General features: G+C 42.1%; 1 protein-coding gene across 1 annotated transcript; it reads right to left on the reverse strand.

Annotated features, from left to right (window-relative positions):
- Window positions 1-340: 340 nt before the first annotated feature.
- LOC134872410 (sister chromatid cohesion protein PDS5 homolog B-like) lies at window positions 341-23,061 on the reverse strand. Its single transcript, XM_063895688.1, is given in 36 exon segments — window positions 341-1,148; window positions 1,282-1,390; window positions 1,796-1,876; window positions 1,984-2,414; window positions 3,670-3,742; window positions 3,929-4,023; window positions 4,025-4,075; window positions 4,178-4,240; window positions 4,516-4,635; window positions 4,745-4,877; window positions 5,095-5,209; window positions 5,467-5,671; window positions 5,881-6,004; window positions 6,147-6,283; window positions 6,445-6,513; window positions 6,671-6,829; window positions 7,156-7,279; window positions 7,437-7,597; window positions 7,758-7,863; window positions 7,965-8,080; window positions 8,526-8,665; window positions 8,781-8,829; window positions 8,914-8,995; window positions 9,222-9,335; window positions 10,765-10,916; window positions 11,111-11,256; window positions 11,463-11,557; window positions 11,927-12,042; window positions 12,820-12,960; window positions 13,682-13,762; window positions 14,125-14,251; window positions 15,066-15,163; window positions 16,772-16,858; window positions 17,140-17,343; window positions 17,533-17,658; window positions 22,995-23,061. Coding segments are annotated over 35 exon segments (4,245 nt in total). The 5' UTR covers window positions 17,641-17,658; window positions 22,995-23,061; the 3' UTR covers window positions 341-1,115.
- Between the last annotated feature and the right edge of the window lie 469 nt (window positions 23,062-23,530).

Genomic DNA, 23,530 nt, shown 5'->3' on the forward strand with positions numbered 1-23,530 from the left:
TGGATAATACCTCCAAGTAACTGAGACGAACCACTGCGTCATCTATAACAACAATCATGGAGGGTATATTACAATTAATCCGGTGTTTCATCTCAAGTATATTACATTATCCCTTACTTACCTTCGAACAATTTTAAAAGCATTGTATGTAGGCCATGAAAAACTGTCTTATCTTAAAAGATAAACTGACTTTAAGAATTATTTGATGGTGTTTTTTGCTATCCTACTTAACACGTTGTATCTGTAACACCTGAAGGCATCACAGCTGAGGTTTTCCTGCAGGAAAATGCACACCTGCCTTATCAAAAGACTTCAAGTAGAAAAAAAGAGAAATGGGGCATTTCAGGTTTTATAGAGAATTATATTGATACAACGGAGGATGTGACTGGGTGGATGTGAAGCCAAGTTAATCAGCAGTGACAAAAACTACAACCACAACTGCTCATGACCTCCCTACCAGCAAGTACAAACCTTAAAATGAATCACACACACACTACAACCTTTTCCCGAGGCAAATCTACATTTGGACAGGTTTCTGACATTGTTTTTAAATGTTTTAATACATGGTGTAAAAAAGGTTTTAATATACAGTGCTGTAAACAAATATGCATGTTTTCCTTTAAAGTAAAATGACACAACATCACAAAAAAGATAAGTAATGTTAACCCCTTCAGTTTTAAAAAATGTGACACAGAGGGAATGATTGATAAGTAATATTTCCTTTATGGGAGAATTTTAATAATAATAATTTTGGCAGGGAAAAGGCTTACAGCATCCTCCCAGTCAGCATCACACACAACAACAGAACATGAACAGACATAAGAGACTATTTACAAGAGTGATCTTTTTTTTGTTTTTCTGTTAAAATTATTTCTACTTAATGTGGCGAACATCATCACAATGCAACACAATGCAACAACCCACAGCTGATGATAAGGATGTACTCGTATAGTGTGCATGTGGTTTATGCAAGTGTGTGAACTTGTGTAACAGTAGGAGCATCGGCGTATGAAAAGTTTAAAAAGTTCAATGTCCATATTTTCTTTCCTTCGTCACTCATCCACGACATCAGAGTAGACATTTTTGTTTGTCCTCCCATCTTTTTTTCCTCTCGCTCATCTTCTTCGCCCAGCTGCCTTCTTGCGACCCTACAGGAGAGATAAAAAAAACAACAGGTTGAAACTCTGGACAGTAAGCCAAGCAAACACATTTCTCCACACTCCTTAAATTAATCTAAAAACTCGGAATTCATAGAAATGGTTTATGCAACACTTTCAGTACCTTCGGTGTTGGCTCGTCCTCCTGCTCCTCCTCCTCCTCTTCTTCCTCTTCATCTTCTTCCTCCTCCTCATCATCTTTAGCAGCAGCTGCCTTCGATCGCCCACCACGCCTGGATACCAAAGAGCGAATACACACTGAATCAGAATTCCTCAGCAAGCATCAGGGAGACATCAGTGAACGGAGAAACATCAACACCAGCAGAAAGCTGTACAGACTGTCTCCGCGGATATTACTAACCTACTATACTAAGAGAATTATGAGTAACAACATTAAAAGCTGCCAAATGATGTAAGATACAGATAAATCAATGAAGACTTGTAGTACAACCATGAAATTATCCAGCCAAATCCTGGTCGAGTTGAGTGAGAGATTGCAATTATACAAAATCCTTTGCGCATTACAAAATGTTTACTTTAACAAACACTTTTCTAAAACCCTCGCTGTGATGTTTTAATGTGAGTTTGGGCAACAGCCTGGAAGATGACAAATATAATATATTCAGTGTGCAGCGTACGTTGGTTTCTTTGCAGGCGGCAGAGCTGATTTGGGCGGACGTCCTCTCCTCTTCTGCGGTGTGGCCTCTGCTGACTCCGTGCTGTGGAATAAAGTTTGAGACAGGAATGAATCTTGCTGGCAGAAATCTCAGACCTAACATTTGAAACCGATTCAACTTCTCTGTATTAACCACAAACCGTTTCTTACCCTTGTGATCGCCGTGGCGTCCTGGCTTGCCTTCCTCCCTTGGTCTTCAACTCCAAATTTTCACTGCTCCTGTCACCGTCTTCGTCATCCTCTTCTGCTGCTGCTGCTGCCGCTTCCTCCTCCTCCATCTTCTCTTCTTCTTCCTCCTCGTCCTCCTCTTCAGGTGGAGGAACTGCCTTCTTCCGGCCTCTCTTCCCCTTAGCAGGAGTGTCCTGACTGGGAGTGGCAGACTTTGGGGGTCGTCCCCTGCGTCCTTTCTTCGGCGGGCTGTTCTGCTCGTCCTCCGGCCGATTGTCCTCGTCCCACTGGTCCTCGGACTCGACCGCTGCGGTTGTGTTGGGTGCCGCCTTCTTGCGTCCGCGCTTTGGTTTGTTGTCCTGGTCGTCACTGGAGGCCACGACGCGTTTGCGACCGCGGGGCTTTTCAATATCCTGGAAAAGAACAAATCGTTTACAAGGGCTTCTTAGCCTCAGTGAACCATGATTTTTCATGACCAAATCAGGACCTTTCCATTAACTTAAAATGCTTTTCTTTATTTACTCGCCATGACTTTTTACACCGGGCATGTTTTGAAATGTCTGGTTTCCACAATATTTGTATTCTGTAAGGACAAACAGTTCAATACCCACGATCAGTGTTCTTTTCTTTAATGAAAACTCTGATTAAACATTGTAATCCATCCCTTTTTTCAAATGACTAAGATGAGAAGACCCGGATGTCATTGAACATTAACTCCGTCTGCACTATGCAATCGCAGATGAAAAATAAAGACAAGACTAAATGTAGTGTAGAAAGAGTAGCCCTAACAAATCTGTCTGTATTCTGGCTAGATTTGATGACAACATTTCAAAGACTGTACACATTAAGTTACAGTTTAACAGCACTCGCTAAAAGATAGATTTATTTTTGACCTTCTGTAGACGGGAGAGAAGCTTAGCTGCACTGATTCACAACAAAACTAAGTTGACATAAAGCAGTACGTCTGGAGGCTGTTGTGACGGATGTGGTATTTTGACAGGAATAGTTTACACAACACGTTCCTGCTGGTCCTACCTCAACTCAAATCCGGCAGGTGTTTGCTCTCAATCAATCACAGTCACAAGGGTTTGTGACGGGAAACACTTAACTGGATCACAGCAACACCCTTATAGACGGTGTCATTTCAGACCGTGTTTGTGTTGTTTATATTTACAGTCACACTATAAAGATGGATGAATAGAATGTCGGTTTTTCATGCCTATAATACTTAGTGACATTAAGCTTGCATTGTAAGCAAAAAGCCAGATTTATTTCGGCTGTTTATTCTATTGGTGTCAAGCATGTTCTGATCAAAGATAAATCTCCCAAATAAATAAAGTTCACAGAAAGAGGAATCCTTCCAACAAAAGGGAGGAACATTTTTCAAAGACTCTGTCAACATAAATATCCAAATAGTTTGATAAAATAACTCAATGTGATTTTTTCGGGATGATTAATGGAGTTTCTAGACAATATGTAAACAGAAGATGGTCAAAGAAATATGGATCACCGAGCAAATGTTCATTTTCTCTGGGACAAAACTAAAGTAACTTTGAACTTTATGAGACAAATTGACTGAGACCACAATAAAGGTTTGTCGATATTTTATAATAACCTGTCTCACATTAAAGAAGATATAATATGCTTGTATAAAATCGGTCTCAATACCTTATCAGTGCTGTCTGGTCTCTTTAGGCTGAAGTCCTCGTTTTCACTGTGATCCAGATCTGTGCTGTCGAGCCTGAAACACAATTATTCATTGTTAGTATTTTATACACAAAACAAAGAAATGCAGCTCAAGGTATTACAATTTAGAGACCTGTTTTTAATGGTCCTGTGAGAACACCTGAAGGATTCAGTGTCACTTCATCTGCATAAAGACCAGATGTTGACCTGAGGGTTTAAAACTGTCATAAATGTCATGTACCTGGTCTTGCTGCGTTGTGGGGACCCCGGGTTGGACGAGGAGTCGTCGTTGCTGGCGGTCTCCATACGAGACGCTTTACTCTGGATCTGTTTGCCCCGCCGCCGCCAGCGGCTTGTTTACTGCACCCAAAACGTTAGCCGACTTGGGCTTGAGGAGGGAGAGAGGACCAGAGTTATATACGAGTTTCACGAAAAGAAGGAGTAAGATACAAAACCAACGTTACCATTTTAGAGGTTTGATCAAACGTACCTTTCCTGGTGTGAAGAATGACTTCATCTCTGGTGGAAGATAATTTTTTGTGTTGTTGAAATTCTGAAATAGAATAAATATGGCTTATTAGTGGAAAAAGAACCAATACCGCTTTAACTTTTTATCAGCACTTCGGTCAGTGGAGTTGCAATAGCACCGTGACACTCACAATGATGTAACCGTCATGATGCATCATTTGAAATGTTGTGCAGACCTAATTAGCAGCTCAGCTATTGCTATTAATAAACATAACGTTAGAAGAACAATGTAAAAGAAACAGCTTTGCTGGAAATAAGAGAGAACATGATCTGCTAAATGCTTTGGGTGCAGACACCAACCTTGTCGGGTTTGGTGAAGTAGCTTGAGGGCAGCACGGGGTCTTTCGGGGACTCCAGGCTGTAGGTGGTGCTCTTTGACATGATAATGTGCATGGCTACGTCACACACTGTGTAGAGTTTCTGTACAGCCAAAGACAAACACTGAGGTCAGCTAAACGGCGAGGAATTCATACGTTCTGTGCATATATGATACATGAAGGTAAAATGAACTTGAAGAGGGGATGTGTACCTCGTTGGTTTTGGGGTCGGTGGGGGACTGGGCATCTTTTGTCTGTTTGATATTTTCCACCATTTTCCTAATGAAGGCGTGGCTGTTGTTCTCGTTCTTGGCCATGATGATCTCCAGGACAAACCACAGAGCCCTGATGAGGAGGGGAAGATTGAATGTCAGCAGACAGGACTTTGAATTGTGGCCCCAATTTTGAAGCATTTCATTTTAGGTTATTGGACATAGACCTTTAACGGCAAATGCAATGTATGAGTAATGAAAATGATAACACTGCAATAAGAGCTGCGCGTCTCCCAAAATATGACTCCCTACAGGTTATGATATTCCCAACAGAAACTGTTGCTGCTTACTCTTTAATTTCCTTGAGCTGCTCGATGTCCTGTACTTTGACGTAGTCCGGGTCATGAGCCAGCAGGTGGATGGTGTAGGGCACCACATACTCGGGCAGGAGAGAGAACAGCTTGTCTGTTGGCACACATAAGGTAAACATTACAATATTACCTCATCACTAAAGTGCTAATGAGTACTGCTTTGTGTACTAATGTGCACTTATAGCAACGCAAACATTTATTAAGTAATCCCCCCCCTATCCAATTTACTGTATATCATTTATTATTGTACTACCTTTCAAAGACATTCTGTAGAGGGTACAAATAAAATACTACAGGCTGTTTGTAGCAAATGTTAGATTTTATTTGAAGTAAAATGTTCAGTTTCTTTACCGCTGATGGCAGCGTGCTGTTTGAGGTACTCTCGGCGCATGTTGACGTTTTTCACCAAGCACTGGCGAGCGTGAGCCCTCCTCTCCTTGACGGGGTCCTTAGCACACAACGCAAACACCGCAATGTACTCCAGAGGCAGACGCAGGCGGCACAGGCCCCTGTGGAGCTTCTGGGAAAAACACTGACGCACCTGGTAGCACTCATCCTAGAGAGCAACGAGAGGGGAAAGGATTAGGAGGAGACAACGTTTTGAAATGGTAAAGAGAAATATGGGCATGCAGTAGAGAGGTGGAGGAGGGCTGTGTGTTCAACAGGAAATAATACCCGCTTTGTAGAGCGTCATTTTCCAAATCAATAAATAATCTCAATCTCACGGAGCTCTGCGTGAAACAGGAGCCTTTTGCCTGCTCTTACATTGATGACGAGAGCGCACAGCTGATACTGCTCCAGTGTGATGATTTCGTGGTAGCAGGGCTCCTGTGCCAGCTTCAGCAGAGCGCACGCCGCTGCCAGCCGCAGCCTCGACATGTCGGGTTTACTGTGGGGAGAGTCGGGGAAAGATGAGTAAACAAGAATTTATTTAATTATCTGACATACTCCTAGGATCCACAACACCCATTAGAGCCAAGTGCTTCACCCAGCTTTTATCTAATAAATGTGGTAGAGGCTTTGTCACTCACCCCATCCTGCCCTGCTCGGTCAGGTCTCCATCACTGTGCAGGATCGCAGTCAGCATCCTCAGGGTTGAGTTTCCTGATTTGCTCTGGTTGTTCTTCACTCCCAGTAACCACCGCACCATCAGCTTTATGCCCTGGATCTGAATGCAGGTAAACAAAAGCGCATTATTATTTCAGAATAAGAGGTAAAAGTCTCCTTTCTTACAGGTTAAGATGAATAAATAAAGCTAGGTTGTGTTGATGATCGTTTATATGACAATTCTGCCTCTGAAAGTATTGTTCAGGCAAAGAAAATGCTGACCTTGGCCAAAGTCTCCGGGGAAACTTCATCATCAGGAACCCAAAGTTTGGTTGTCTTCTTGCCTGGGATCTGCAGACACAGAAATCACACTGTAAGACATGTGTACCACGATACAAACTGACAGCCAAAACACTAATCCTAGCATACTGGAAGATCAACTATGAAGTCCAGGCGCTCTGCACGAGTCTGATATGAGATGAATATTCTGTACATGAGAGGTGTGTACCCTGTCGTTCATGAGCAGGTCCTTCACAATGAAGTTGGCGACTAGAGATTTGAGCGGTGCAGCAAACTGCTCTGGGGCCAGCTGAGCCAGGTGACCCAGCGTGGTCAGAGGAGTGATGAGCTGCTCCAGGTTAGCCGGGTCCAGGCCTTTGTGTAGAGGCTGGAGAAAACACACAGAAAAACCTTTCAGTGCGCGTTTGATCCTGGTTCAGACATGCAGACGCATTAGTTATTCAGGTTTGGCAAGTGTTTACCAATCCTGTTGTGTTTCATAGCAGCAGCACAGATGCAGCAGTGTTCTATTATTCAATTTCTTAATGTTTTTAAAGTCGTTCTTTTATAATGTCCTCTACATACACACGTTTATCATCTAATCTGTTTATTTGCATTACATTAAAAGGCCAGAGTTTGTCAATCCATGAAAAAAATACAACTAGTTTTCTCTTTTTCTGTGAAAAACCGATATAAAAGATGGGACTGACTGACCTCGAAGATTTGGGCGAAGTGTGTGTCTCTGTTGGTGAACATGGCGTTGATGCAGTGGATGGAGTACTTGGCCTGGCGAGGGGGGCCTCTCTTGGCTTTGGCCTGCAGTACTGGCAGCAAAACACTTGAGGGAGCAGGAAAGGAAACACCGTTACAAACCACAGAAAGCATTATCAGGAGTCAGAAACAGTGCAGCAATTTCAAAGCGAACCGTAGTGGTTTCATACGTCCTGCTGTCAGCCGCAGTATGAATGAGAGCATGAAGCAGGACTGAAACGTACGATTTGATGTGAGGGAAACTCTCTTCCATCTTGCTGCCCGTGTTCTTGAAGATCTGCAGCGCAGCTTCAGCCACTTTCTCGTCGTCCATCTTCAGACAACCTAACAGGGACTCGAAGGTCTCTGCAGAGTGGAAGGAGACCGGGTGTGTGAACGACAGCACCTGGGAGGAGAGACGGAGGGTTAAACAGCCGAATGACTTCTACAGAATGCTTTACAGTAACAGTAAACGGAATCATTGACACTGAAAGTCATCCTTATAAATGTGTAGTTCCTTTTTTAATTTACTGCAAATACTGCCAGCTGATGTTTTGGGGTTTTACCTTCAGTAGCTCCAGTCCTGCTCTGATGGCCTCTTCAGTGGGGACGCCCTCCTCCTCATCATCAGCTGTTCCATCTATAGATTTGTTTACCTGTTTTATCAAAGCACTGACGGATAAAAGAGGGGGGGGGGAAAGGTCAAATATTACACGATTAAATCAAAGATCACAGGCATGTTTGGTTTATTAATGTGAAGGCTTGAAGTTTACCTGATGGATTCTGTGTCGATGTGCACAGGAGCAATTCTCTCCAGCAGGAACTTCACCATTTCCAGGAATGGATTGCTGGGCTGTTTGGGGCTTCCAAGCTTTTTAGTGATGTCTCGCTGAAAAAGGAACAAAAAAACAAATCGATTTGATTCTTCAAAATGACAACAGCAGAAAACTGAATACTCACAGGGGTCATATTTTAGACTCGGATTCTGCTTATCTCAAGTGACAGTGGAACTATTTCAGTGAATTTGATTCACACCGTTTGTCTGCTTTAAATATATAGCCCCTTTTCAGAATTGGCAATCCTACTGGGCTCTTATAACATACAAGTATTACTTTAAACACAGCAAAGGTTTTACCTGAATGCCGCAAGATTACGGCAAAGCAGCACAAGATAAAAATCTCTTTTTAAAACCAGCTAAATGGATGGATTAGAAAGATTTCTAAAGGCTTATTCACACTACAAATGTAAGGCTACTGATTGAAACTGAAAACAAAGCCAGGGATGAAAGCATTTCACTTAGAGGGCCCTGCATATCCCGAGATGTGAATACTCACCACACAGACTTCAGCTTGCTTGCAGGAGCACGAGGGGCTGACCAAGGTTTCCAACTGATCTCTGATTCGCTCGTCATCATCCAGGACCTGAGCCAGCTTCTTCACAAAGTCCTGAGCCTTGCCTGGGTCTGGCAGGTTCTCTATAGACACACATATTTAAAAGCTGATGTCTACATTTGAAACACGGACAGTGAGGTCATTCTGATTCAGCAATTTCATTAGAAGCTGTGTTCTTTGTTTCAGTAAATCTCTTACTTGTGATGACCATGACTTTGGCAAATACGGCCTTGCTGGATGCTTCAGACTGCAAGCAGATGAAGAGAAAAATAGATTAGAAGCGACGACAGTGAATTAACCATCAGCTTTTGAATGTGTCAGTAACAGTTACCTTGGGTTTTTTGACCAAATCCAGCAGGTCTTTGACATTGTTTCTCAGAAAATTCTGGCACTTCCACATCTCATTCAAAGCTCTGCAGATAGAGATGAAGAAGAGGAAGATAGAGATGGCAACAAAAGATGACAAAAGGGAATAATACAATAGGAAAATAAACGCCTTCCTCAGTCATTATCTCAATCTCACATTTCTTTTTTCTCCGATCATCACAATCCACTTTTTTCTTCACAAAAACAAACACCAATCGACCAGACAGGGGATATTTTGCCGCAGTATGGATTTGACGTGTGAGAGAGACTTACTTGACAGCATTTGTGTCCAGGGTGGCATACAGGTAGTAGAGACACTTCATCCTCTCAGCTGTTTCCAGGTTATGAGGAACCATGTACTGTGCGAAGACCCGCTCCACCAGCAGCCTGTGCGCACGGGAGGAACATATAGAGGCTTAGAGTGAAATAATGAATCCCATTGGAAAATAGGATGTTTGTTTCTCTATTTCAGGGTTTGAGCTGAGAGTCCTGACAGTCATTAAGCTACCATTAACTTCTTTAATAGGATTATCTACACCAGGGGATGAAATTAAAAGCGGCTCGAGATTAAGGGCCATAGAAATTGTGTGAATTCCCTCAAAAAAACAACACAAAGCAAACAATAATATGGTTATTTATAGGTTCCCTGTTGAATGTTATAAAATATTTATGCACCAATAAGACTATAGTCCCTCACTGGCAGTTTCTAACAACATATCAGAAACTAATCAAATAAATTGATGTGATTTCTCAGCAAAACCTTGAATAATCTAATATTTGAACACCTCTCGTAATAACATGGGATATTTTAGAGGTTTAAAGATGCCCTTAAACTTTTATATGATAGAATATTGGAGGTTTAAGGCTGAATTTGCTGAGCACGTACAGATATTTTAATGCTGCCAGCCGTGTAGCTTTCCCACACACTCAGGAACTGCCTGTTACAATACTGAGTGTTCCTGTTGGCAGCGGAGCAGCTCCACTGCAGCAGAGTGATTGACTGGATAAGAGCAGCCTGGGAGTGTTCTGCAGTCAGATCTGAGACGAGGAAGTCATGGAGTTGTCATTTAGGCTTTTTATGCAGTCACCCACTATGCCTTAACATGGCTCATATACATCTACTTTAGCTAGTGACATTTTGCTGAATGACTGTCGTCTACCCCCACTGTGCGGCACTGTGGGCGCTCCACGGTGTGCATGTTGAGAAGGAGAAACAACAACACACCAAATGATCCTGCTCAAAGGGAAGCGAGGGATGCTGCAGTGTGTTGCATAAATCCTTAAATCTCAAAAACAAGTCCTGCATATTCCACTCGCTTATGAAAACAGCTGCGTTACATTACGGAGCCCTGAGGCCGCTGTAGGTGGCGTCTGTTTGCTGATTGTTTGACTGCAGTGACAAATCATCCCAGAGAGAAGCTTCTCGGTTCTGAAGAGCTGATTAAAAAAGCCTGATTTTACCGTTTGGGTTTGAGATGGCTGAAAAGTGTTTGGCACGCGGCCACCGTCTGCTGTAGAGTATCTCACTGTGACAACATTATCTACATTCAGCTGGTTATCCATGGAACGAGACACATTCATCAAACTAAATTAAGTGCTGGAATTTAAAGTACCCTGCCAATAGCTTAAGGCACAGGCAAAGTTGTTAATGAGCGATTGATTCAAGGAACTCGCTGAGCCTAATCAGCATTAAAGGGAATAGGTTTAAACGCTCCACCACCTGCCCCCAGGTTTTCAAGGCTTCACTGAAATGTATGAAGGCGTTTTGACGTGTCCACGTGTTAAATATAACAGCCGGGAACACGTGCACCCAAACCTGTCATCGATGCTGTTCTGGTAGTAGATGTGGAGCAGCTTGTCTTTGATCCAGGAAATCTGTTTGGAGGCCTCCCTGCCGCCCTCTCCCTGCAGCGAGTACTTCCTGTAGATGGATGCCAGGCCCATCATGGCCTCTTTACGTACACGCCACTGATGAAGCAAAGGAAAATAAATAAGATGGGGAGAAGCAATTGTGGTGAAATGTGAATTTGATGAGACGCTACAATGGAGGTTTTCCAATCAAGAATGCAATGTTTAAACACTGATACATAAAGAACATATGGTCCAGGCCTACAAACAACACACCGATAAACAATGAAGTCCAAACATACAAAACAACTTACTCTCTTGTCCAAGGTCCTCTCCTTTACAAAATTAAGCAATGCATCATTTACTAGAGACAAGTCTTTCTTGGCAGCCGTTACTATAGAGACGATGACATCATGGCGGATGGCCTCCTCTGGGTCATGTGATCTAACCCTCAGGAATTCTGGGAAAAGGAAACCGGTACAAATGAATCGGAGGGGAAAGAAAGTGACGTCTCTATGACACAGAATACACCTAGCAATGGATTCTAATTTTTTACACATTCATTGTAACCTTTTGTTAAAAGAGTTGAAGTGTCGTTGTAGCAGCGGAACAAAGTGGGAAAATGATCACAATGAGTGGGCTTCAATTCCTATACGGCTGGTTTACCTGTGAGGTCTTTGGCCAGGTCTGGGTGGTTCATGAGACAATGACTGGCGAACTTAACACACTCCAGTCTGATGGGCACATGGATGTCGTTAAACCTTTTGAGGAAAGAACTTCATGTTAATTTCAGGAACTCCACACGGCAAAACCAAATTGAACCCAGCATGGAGTTGCTGCATATCCACCCTGTGTATCTCAGGATGCCAAACGCAAGTCTTTAAAATCCCTATACTGTAATAAAATCATCGAGTATAGCAAAAAGTGATTTATTAAACAATGTCGAAATGCGTGTTTTCTTCTTTACCAGGGAATTCCCTTGTTGTAATTTGTCAAAGACTTAATAATGACTTGTGTGAAACTATAATAACCCTGTTTTGTATGAATGAGTTAGCCAAACACATCAAACATTGAAAGAATATATCTCAACCCGCGTGATCACATGTAAAAGCCACAACGCTGAAACCCACCTGCCCAGGTAGCACTGCCACAGCGGTTTGTTCTGTGCGGCCAGCTCGGAATCCTTGGCTCCAAACATCTTAGCCAGCAGCTTCACCACCTGCAGCCTCTCGTCATTATCATTACTCTGCAGACACACACACACACACACACACACACACAGAAGTCATTTACATTGACCACATTCAAAGCACTTGTACAACACAAAGGCGGCAGTTTCTATAGTATCAGTCTTGTTTTAGAACAGCTGAGACGACGGGACGTTAAGACAAAAGGAAGGCACGAGGTGTCAAGGAGGGAGGACGAAAGAAGAAAAGCAGCGAGGACGGAGAGACATGAGAAACGTGAAGGTGAGACAGTGAATGATTGCGCCTGAGAGACAGAGGGAGAGTGTGCCGTCTGTGGGGGAGATTTTATCGCAGCTATTATTTTGAGGAGCCGGCAGTGATCTACACTCCCTCTGAACGGTTAATGAGCGTTATCCATCAGCGGGAGGCCTTTATGAGACGCCGCAGAGGCAACATTATGCTGACTGCATTATCTTTCTAATATGAATCAACAAACCTGCAGAGAAAGGGAAAATGTGCAATTCTGTTGGTAATAGGTCAGAGACTGTGGCTCTTTAGCACGGCGCGTGGATCGACACCAGCATGCGAAATTAACCCCCGCTTTGCTGCTTCTTCTACCTTTATGGCTGCTATTATCACAACAAACGTCATGACAATAACCATAATAAAAGGTGTTTATCTGTCAAATGTCCTGATGGATGCATTATGGTGTGTTGCATAAAATAACTATAGAAACAAGTCTTCATTTAGACCAACAAAACAAAATAACAAACAGCAATAAACCACAAAGCATTTCAGGGTTTTATTTGTTTACGTGAAGGAGTGTTTTTCTTTACCTTGAGCTTGAACTCGAGCTGCGGCAGCACTGAGAGCAGCAGGTGGCTGTCTATGTTGTACAGCTCCAAGATGAGGTCAAAGACGTGCTCGGACAGATCGCTGACCGAGGTCTTTCCCAGCATCAGCACCTGGTTGAAGAACTGATGAGGAGGACAGAGAGGGAGGATTAATGGTTGCTGATAACGTACGAGGAAAAAAGAAAAGCCTACAGGGTCCTGAAACTCCAGCTGGGACTTTGTGTAAGGCGTTCTTAAGGACGTGTGATCACATTAGCTGTCAGGACAAAGTAAGGATGTGGGGTAAAGATTGTAAGGTGATTTATTTATATTGTGATCTGTGGGAAGAAGAACGCGCGTTTGTTGCTCACAGGTGACAGAAGAGCATCGCTGGAGCCGTTAGTGATTCATTGCTGAGCTCGAGCTTACCTCCAGTTATGGGATTATTCCACCAATATGCATTTAAATCCGTCAAAGTCTGAATCTACATCACTATAGCTGCATGTCTACAGTGCGAGCCTCAGCGCAAATATTTAGATCATCACGGTTTTATGTCCAGCAGCTGATTTTAATGTCCAATGCATCATTTGCCCAGACACAAACCCCTCCCAGGGCCAAGGCATTTTTATAATGGCTGGCCGTGGGTCAAACACGCTGGCAGCGCTAGTGTCATGCTCTTCCAATTAGGCTGAAACAAACTCTGAAGCTACAGTGTCTACTCTTTCACCCATACAGCTCTTAAAATAGCAATTTCTGAATTTGATGACTATAGTGAGCGTGACTGCAGGGTGTTTCGGTGCAGATCATACATCCCGCCACAGTTATAACAGTGTAAAGATAAACAGGAGTGAGTGAAAGATCTTACATTGGTGATGTAAGGCTCGATAGCCTGAGCCGTCCTCTTCAGCAGAGCTTTGGCCAGGTCATAGGCTTGTTTATTTAAATTCTAGACAAAGAAAAACAGGTGGTGAATAAAACATCAGCAGGGCAGAGAACATGATCATACCGATGACACACAATGTGAAAAATAAGTGTGTAGTCCATCAAGCTCAAAAGAGTCCTATTAGCATGCTTGTACCGGACAGAGATGTTTCAGCACCCTTAAGCTGCTTTACCCCCTGTCACCTGCAGGGGGCTCAATGAATTACAGGGAATGGAAAACGACTCAGCTCAGTTCAGACCGTCAGTTACCGAGCCGCTCTGCTTATCAACATCCGTTGTGTGACAAAGTGTGTAACCATGGTTATATGTTGCTTGTTGTGTGATTGGCCCGTAGAGCGGCTATGAATCTATACAAGGAGCAGATACCTTGTGTGCCGGCACCAGGTTGACCAACACGGTGTCCAACAGCTCCTGCGACACGGTGTCTCCCTCGCAGATGATGGAGCTCATCAGGTCCACCATATGCATGTGCACTTTCTGGTTGTGGCCGTTGCTAGGGAAACAAGGCAAGAGATTGACAAAGGTCAAGATTGGCTTTCTTGCATCACTTTCAAATATAATATTCCACCATCCTATTCAGGCAGAAACTGAATTGGACTGGCTTTAGTCTAATGGCAGATATTTCTCTGTTGCGTTCACATTGGCTCGGCTGACAGCGGGCGTTTTGTAGGTTTCATGTTTTTCTTTTTGCTGCATCTCTCATCTTGAAAACAAACTGTCCTCACACAAACAGACTGCGAAGCACTGATCACAGAGTGGGTGTACTGGTTTATAATCTGCATTACAGCGGGAAGGCAATTATTACCTAGATTTGCATCTCAGAGACTGTTGTCCTCATTTGCCAGGCATTACAAGTCTCATTACCTCCTATTCACATACACACACACACCATTCCCCAGCATACTCCTACACCTTCTGGCTCACTGCAATCATTTTGAGCAGACCTCTTCCTATATAATCAGAAAAGGCCTTTTGTTGGCACCACTCTGACACACAAACACAACCACAATTTTGTTTCAATGGCAAAGAGCCAAGCTCTGTACTGCAGAATTCAGCCCTCAAGGTTGTGTTCAGCAGAGTGAAATTGAGAGCGGAGTAAGGAGGGGGGAGGAGGGCAATCTAAGGGAAACAACCGGACTGGTCGTTTGCGGTTTCATTATTTTGCAGTGGAGACACATTTCAGGTTCCAGATGGTGCTATAAGGGCTCATCTCTGAGTTTAAGTACTGCCGGAGCCGATAAGGAGGGAATGTGAAACACAAACACAAACAATCCAACTGAGATGGGCTTTAATAAAAAATAACTTACTTGATGACCTGGAACAGTGTTCTGTAAAGCTGGGTGAATATCTCATTGCTGTCTTCGAGCTCAAAGCAAATGTTGTAGGACTTCACCCATGCTATGTTCTGAACAAAAGGAGAGGAAGGACGCCATTAGTGACAATGCAATTCACAAGGCACATGCAAACTAGGAAGCAGAAAGAATAAAGCCAATTTCCCCTTTTCTGCTCCCCACCAACTAGAGAGGGAAATATGTCTCTGTAGCTCCCAAATGCTCCCCTATGTTCCCCGGCTATCCGCTGTTTGTCTTCTGAGCAGAAGCAACAGAAACAGGTAACGCCACTCCTCTGATAGCATTCATTATGCTGTCGGTTTTCAAATAGTATAATGCTACCTTGTTTAGTCCAAGTTTCCAATAAGCTTTAGATTTAGACAACTCATTAAACAAACCGCTTCATGGCTGGTTGGGCTAATTATTCTTGATTTCTCTGGTGTTGCAGGAAGCGAAAAGCAAAAAATAGAATTAAACCCGCCAGCCCCAAAATGGCTCCTGAATGTCTAATTATAACCCTTTTAAGATTACAAAAGAAAGATTTATTTTCATTTAACTTGTGGTTTAATATCACCAGGGGGCAAACTCATTAGAGAATCCAAAGCCAATGAAAACACACAATTAAGCATGAAAATCAAACCATTAACAAGAAGATCAGAGTAACATATTCTTCAAGAAAGAAAAGGAAAGCTGGGAGACTTAGGCTTGTAATTTTTTCGGATGGATACAACATTTATGTCTATCTATTTCAAGGAATTCCCACTGAGAGTGTGCTGCAGCCTGAAGGAGAACAGCTACAAATCTGCCAGATATAGAGGACCGTGTTTACAATAAGCTTCGGTGGGAGAGTGTGCATGGCCCCTATCCCTCAGCATCGTTTATTACAACACAGTTACATAAGATCTTGAATACACACATGAATTAGTAAATGTATTCAGAGGTACAAAGGTCAAACTCGATGCTAAATTCGGCAAGTTAAGTAAACAACTGGCAATGCTTATATGGAAAATGATTTGTTAGGTCCACAAGTCAAACACTGAAGTCCTGCACAGGGTGTCGCGTTAATCTTATGGGTAAATCCTTGTTGCCGTGTTTAAACTAATTAATCAAATGTAATTCCATCAGCAAAAAAAGAAGATGCTCTTTCCTTAATGACATACAGCGGTTACTTCTAACACAAGAGAGTAAATACTATTCAAAACCAACAGTTCCCCAGCAGAGTACAGAAATGTTAACATGCCAAAGAAACCTGTAACACATTCAGATACGACCCAAAAACATGTGGATCACCCAAAGGAGGGATTTCGTAGAGATTACCAGCTAAGCCAGTTTTAGAAATTCTATTTTACAAAGAAAGGTTTGAATTAATCTGGAGTAGGTTACCATGGAAACGTACAAGAAACATTTCCGTCTAAGCCTTATGCTTAAAGATCCCTTCCAGACATGTTTTAAGACATTAAAATACTCTGATTGGTTTAATTCAACTTTTTTCCCACCATGTAGATTGTCAGCATCTACTTGGCTGAAAAGATTGACTGAGAATAGAATTTTAATGAGTTATACCAGGAGACCCTTTTCTAAAAGCAATATGGGTTATTCTAAAGGACACAGAGTAGATGAGGAGCATCAACACAGCCTTGGACTCGTAGCACAACCCCTGATCCACACGCACGGTCACATACCTCAAGCAGGTAGAAGTATCTGTTGAACTGAGCGCTTTTCGTGTCCTCCAGTCCTTTCAGCTGCCTGGTGATAAACATGAAAATGTCCTGGAGACAACAAAGAAACATTTATTCAGTTACTGAAAGCTGATTATTTTCTGTCTGATGATGTTTAGAAGGTCTACAAAAAAGGTGTTTCAAGTCTCCAGCGAAATGCTGCTCAAATTTCAGGGCAACTTCCAAGTTGGCAAATAAAAATACAAATCACCCGTTCGGTTAGGTTAAGGTGGATACTCCAGAGAACACACAACAGGAAACCACAATTAAAACATCGAGTGAGAGATCCTACTGGATCCTTATTTGCTCGGGCTAAATGTTCATGGTCTTGCCTTCAGTTTATCTGGAGAGGTGTAGGGCGCCTCTGGGGCGTAAATCCTGAATATGTCTGCCAGGCAGCAGGCCACGAGCAGACGCACGTCCTTGTCTGGATGTTTGAGGAAGAAGTCTGAGGCCAGGTGGAGGGCCAGGTTCAGGTACAGCTCCTTCTCTTCCTCAGAGTCCTGGTCCATGTCCATGAAGGTCTTCACAACCATCTAGAAGAGCGGTGAGGAGGAGGTGTTGAGCGGGGGGCAGTAAAACCATTAAAATCTTCCAAATGTAAAAACTTAAATATTAATGCCGTATCTAACAATAAAATCCTGTTGTAAAAATATGAAAGCAAATGTCTAGAAAACAGGAGAAGCCTGAGAGTTAAACAGAGGGGTTCGGCTACAGACACTGACCTTGAGCCTGCGGACCATTTCCTCTTTGGAGATTTTGTCAGAGATCTCCTTGACCCCCGGGGGGTAGGTCACCTTCCCATCTGTGACTCGAGCTTTAGAGTGAGCCATCTCTTTAGCTCTCACTGCCTGGGGAAAGAGAAAACCAACATTTGTAATGAATTATCGGAGAGACAGAAAGAAGGTTATACGGAGAACAAAGAGAGGGGCTAAAAACAATAAACCTTGAAGAATTGCTGAACCTCCACCAAATGACAAAAAAAGGAAGAATGCGGCACATCGCCTACTATTCTGAACCCGAGGCAAACCTTTTTAATACTTCAAGGCTGCGAGAAAAAGCTGCAATAGAGACTCGTGAAATATTCAGTGAGGTATTCACAGCACAGTAATAGCTTTCTGCGGGCAGAATCAGGGATGAAATTGCTGTATTCAGAGAGCAGGCTGACTTTTCACCGGGTACTGCTGCTACCATTGTGCTCAACGTTTCACGACCGCGGCTGCAGGCCTTTCACGGATCACACCAAATTCATATTTAGGACATCCACATGACACGAAATGAGCTATGACTTTCAATTAAGTACACTGCTAATGGCTAAATCCTCCATGCTGCACTTTACGCTGCTCTCTGGCAAACGACACCAAACCGTCTCACACTTGCCAGTGATTTTGTCCATTAAAGATATTAAAGGGTCAGGAATGTGTCCATCCAGGAATATGACTTTATTTAAGCTTCCTATATCTTAGCTACGTCAGCCAAACTAAAGCCTGACTCAAGAGTTCATGAATATACAAACGTCTGCTTTCTGAATTTGCAGTGCAATGATTTAAATAACAGTTCACAGTGGGGGGTTCAAAAAAGATTGAAAGTGCTTAATACAGCAGTGCATTATTTACAGCAACAGATGTATAAGTGAAAAACTCCCAAACAGAAGGAAGTAAGTCAGCTGAATGTAGTCTGATATTTTGTTATCAATTCATTAAAAGTCTACAATCCAAAGATGACCTCAGACATAGCGCCTTATTTGAATCTCTAAAAACATCTGCATTTACGGAAACAACACTTTCCTCCAGCCTCATGTCTCGGTGTCTTTTTTGGCATGTTTACTCAACCACTTCTTCCAAAGCATATATACGTTTGTTGTGACCCTAAAAACAGGATGCAACCCATTTTCATCTACCTTACTTTTGACTGAAACCTCCTTTTAATGCAGGTTCAAATAACTCCGTGTCATTTCAAAACCAAAACCTTAAAATGAAGTGAAATATGTTGGTACATTTTCCAATCCTAATATCATTTGCAGCTGTTAAAGATGTTGTCTGGGTAATTCTGCAAAAATATTGAGCGGAAAGAAACAGCCGTGCTTTCGTAATTCAATGACACCATGGTGTAAATAAAAATGGCAAATGGCTCAATGTTTGCCACTTTTATACAAAGTGATTTACAGTGGAAGGGAGCTACCAGGGCTCCGGACAACAGCGTTGTAAGTGAACACTGCCTCCAGACTTTAAGCTGACTGTGTTTCAAATAGTGGAGAGTCTTCTAGTTAAAACTTTCATTCACATCATATTCATATTTTAAGAAAAGATAAACAATTAATTGGCTTATTCAACAAGATGGGTCTAAATGTGCTGTACCAATTGGAGGTCAGGGGTTTGATCCCCAGTGCACTCAACATGTCTAAATATAGTTTGGCAAGATCTTTAAATCCAAATTGTTTCTGAATGCGTGTCAATGTTCTCGACAGTAGACCTGACTTATTTGGGTTTTTGTTCTGCTGGAAAACTGATGAGCAATTTTACATTTCTTATACTGAAGAATTTGTGCATCATGTATTTCTTTTTGACAAGTTCATTTGATAGAAAGCCACCACAAACCTTCCATCCTCGGTGGTGAAATCAGATGATTTATCAATGCACCATAGCTAATGGAAATGAATAAGCTTTACATACAGATTTCTTGCTAGTCATATATCACATTGTAAAAGTGTCTTACAATGAGCAGCTGTTATCTGACATGTGCTGAGGGGATTTCCCACAGGAAATCGGTTAGCTGAGGTGTTAAACATATAACTCCCCAAAACTGAGCTTGCACGGTTAGCCTGTTCTCATGGGGCTGATGAGGGTGTATGATACAGAGCATGCGCTGTTCGCAATCCAAGTCTTTTTATTGGGAAACCACGGGGGAAGGACTTGAACAATGATCTGTAAAAATGCATTTATAAAAAAAGGTTCAAATAACTTCCAATCTAGAGATATTGTTATTGGGTTGAATGGTTGTTTTTTTCACAGGTGTTTACGTAACTTTTCTCTCCCTTTTCCAGACAGTTGACCACATCAGTTCAATTAGTTCAAGGTCTTCTAGTTGAAAAGAGCATGTTAGGGGGCAAAAAGCTTATAGTAAACAAACACAAGAGAGGTCCCGCCAAAGTCAACACCTTGCATTGAACATGAAAAAAGTTGTTGAATTAATGGATTGCTAAATTAAATCAGAAACTATTTTTAAAATAACTAAATATCTGTTTCCAAGTCATTTTAAAGCAAAACAAATTTGTTTCCATTTTATTTCAAAACTCTTAAATTAGAGGATGTTTTTGATCTATATTTTGGGTTTTGAACTGTAAGGGTTGCACAGAAAAATAATCCCGCAGGCTGTGAGAAATTGTATCAAACCATTGCTTTGCTTCATTAAAAAGACAAGACAAATATTAAACAGATTTTTGTCGGTGGTTTTTAGAAGAACATTAAATAGACAGCACTTCTCAAAGTACATTTTGCCACTTGAAACTAGATTGAGTTTTTTGGACATGCAAGTATGTTTTTGTTTTGTATCATCAACAACTACCACCTCTCCCAGGAGACTGAGAAAAATCACTGCACACAAACTTACTAAAAAGCAATGTAACTTGCGTCTCATCTGTGACAGAGGGGAGCTGATCATTATTGAATAGTCTGGGTCAGTAGGCCGTCAGACAAACACACTTTCTGGTTTTGATTTAGATGCCAGACCACAATACAGAGTTTTGAATAACAACCAAAAACAATTTTCTGCAGCTGTACTCAAGCTTGTATAAACACACACACACACACAGACCTCTGGCAGCCTGCCAAATTGTTTGATTCTGACCTTCTTTTCCACCCCACAGCTGCTGCCAAATTTGAGTCCATCTCTCTTGGTCTACCACACACACACACACACACACACACACACACACACACACACACACACACACACACACACACACACACACACACACACACACACACACACACACACACACACACACACACACACACACACACACACACACACACACACAATCAGTGTAGAGTATTTCCTGACCTGGGGGGTCTGTCTGGGTACCCTCCACGGGGGAATATTTCACTTTGAAAAAGCAGCAGTAAATAATCACAGGCAACACTAAACCTCTTAAACATGGGCTACTGTCAGCTCAATACTGGTTTATCATAGTAAAACACATTTCCCTCCCCCCCTCCCCACTGAGAGGTTTCTATCCGTCTGCTACTTCTGCTCTCCCCACTTTAGCCCTTTATTACAGCTGCCAGCAGAAACATGAAGACTCGGAGCAGCTCTCCTAACCTAATCTGAACCTTGACACAGACTCTCTTTGTTTTAACCCTGTGGATGATCACAGGAATGAGAGTGACTGTCGGCAAACAGAGAAAGGACTGGACACCAGCTGGTGGTAAGCCTGAACTCAACGACCTACACATGGGCACTCAAACCGGCACAGAGTGAGGGAAACTGGCTTGACAGGGGCACAATGTCAAAGAGCTTAGTTTTCACACTGAATGAAACTAAAAAAGACATTTCCTGAACTGAGGATATCTTTGCAAAATCTAAACCAGTGAGAGACTGCCAGAAAAAAACAACGGAGCAGAGAGGAAGTGTTTGAAATCAGTCCAAAAGCTATGAGCATAAGATGATGTTGGTGGAAACCACCAAAGATACCATATGACACCAGCCATCTACAAACAGGCAACCCTGCTGAATCACTTGGCACAGTTTATTAGACACTGCAGACATTTCCCTCCTTTGTATTCATTCAACACAAACATCACACATAAACAAACTATCATTGTGGCTTTATGTAGGGAAAACTACATAATACAAATACATGTGACCAACATATATTTAGCAGTTTTCCTCATAGCTGGGAATTGTAGCTGCTGGTAACACTGGTCAATGTGTTTAAGTGCATAGTTATTTAAAAGACAATAAGAAAGAATATAACATAAATTAGCCTAAATCGAAACATTACATTTTAAAATGCCCTAAAGTGGTGTTGAACAGCACTGTTTTAAGTGTATTTTGTTAACACAACTCTAAGAAACCATTTTCTAATAACCGCGATTCTTGTGACAAGGCCACACAAGCACATATTTCAGAGACTTCTTACACCAGTGAACCGTTTACCAATCCGCAGTGTTGAGGATGACAACACTGATTCAACAAATCACAGGCTGATAGCTGTCAAAACAAATGCACTGCAGCAGCCTGGACGTGACTTACCCAGCTCATAAGAACACCATAAAGAGTCCAATTTTATAAATAACGGATCTGGTCTTGTCTTATCTTTCCAGCAGCCGCTAAGCAAAATCATTTGTTGCTTGATAAGATTAGTAGCATTACATGTGCATATAAGCAATTGTTATCCATGAGAAAGATATGGGGTTGCGTTTTAATTATGAGCCGATCTACCACAACACAAACAATATACACTGTAAGACATCTGCAATAACAAACAATGCGCCTTTTACAAGTGGCTCGTAATAGTAATTCACAGTGTAAAATAATTTAACAGTGCAACAGCTACAGGATTACTAGTTACGTTCGTTAGAGTGAAAAGAGAGAGTCCTATTTTATGATAATTGGTGCTTATTGTTATGATACTACAGCATGTCAAGGCCAGGGACGATGGTGTAGCCAGACCGCCTTGTTGCAGTAATGTGTACCGAGGCTAATCTAGTTAGCTGCTGTTAGCTTGCTACTATGCTCCTCTTGCTAGCAACAACACCGACTAGCGTTAGCGAGCTAACGTTAGCAGCAGCAATCTCAGTGACAGAGGGCGGACAGATAGTACCGTTGCACCGAACAAAACATCCCGGCTAACTCTCGTTATATCGCTATAAATAACCCAACTTCATTAGTACAACCAAGCCAAATTATAATGTGTTATTGCTGCTGGGACACTAAGCCTAGCAAATGGGCTAGTTTTCGACGAGCTAACCATTTAGCGCCGCAGGATCAGGTCAACCAGCGCTGAGAATCGGACACGGCTGCCGAGAACACAGGCAAGCAAGGCGGGCTGCGATCCGCCGCTTGGCGCTGGAAAGCAGGCTACTCCGCGGACACATCCTCGGTTATACTTCGTTGTTTGCAGCAGCACCCGAATATATTCCTCAGTTTCAATCAAAAAGATTCGGTCGTTTGTGCATTTTCTTACCTGTTACGCTGAATTGTGATCAATCGTGTCCTTCTATGCAGCTCTCTTCCCCCTCCTAGCTCCAAAATGGCGCCAATAAGTGTAGTTTCAGTGCCCATGGGTGCAAACCATCAGTGAGTGTGTAGCGCCACCTAGAGTGAATGCATTTTTAACGATTATTGATTAATCATCAGTGGTGGAAGAAGTATTCAAAATTCCTGCATTCAAAATCTTACTTTAAGTATTATCAGCAAAATCTACCTTAAGTATAAAAAGTCATAATGCCTTTAATTTGTGTATAATTATATTTATTTATATATATGACATTTCTACATTATATCTTTGCATCAAGTAACATTTTACCTTTGTACACAAATAAGGTTTTGGTTGACTTTCTTTTAAATATTTACATCACTTGATATTTTGTGACCAAAAGAGTTAGTCCACGAGTTTATTTTTATTGCAGCCTTTTCTCAGATTCCGCTGAAGCCTTTCGTTTTTTCTTATTCCTTGACCTGCCAAGCTATTCATTCATATACAAGAACATCTGTTCTTCC

Source organism: Eleginops maclovinus, chromosome 11, assembly GCF_036324505.1.
Source record: "Eleginops maclovinus isolate JMC-PN-2008 ecotype Puerto Natales chromosome 11, JC_Emac_rtc_rv5, whole genome shotgun sequence".
In the NCBI taxonomy this organism is placed as follows: Eukaryota; Metazoa; Chordata; class Actinopteri; order Perciformes; family Eleginopidae; genus Eleginops; species Eleginops maclovinus.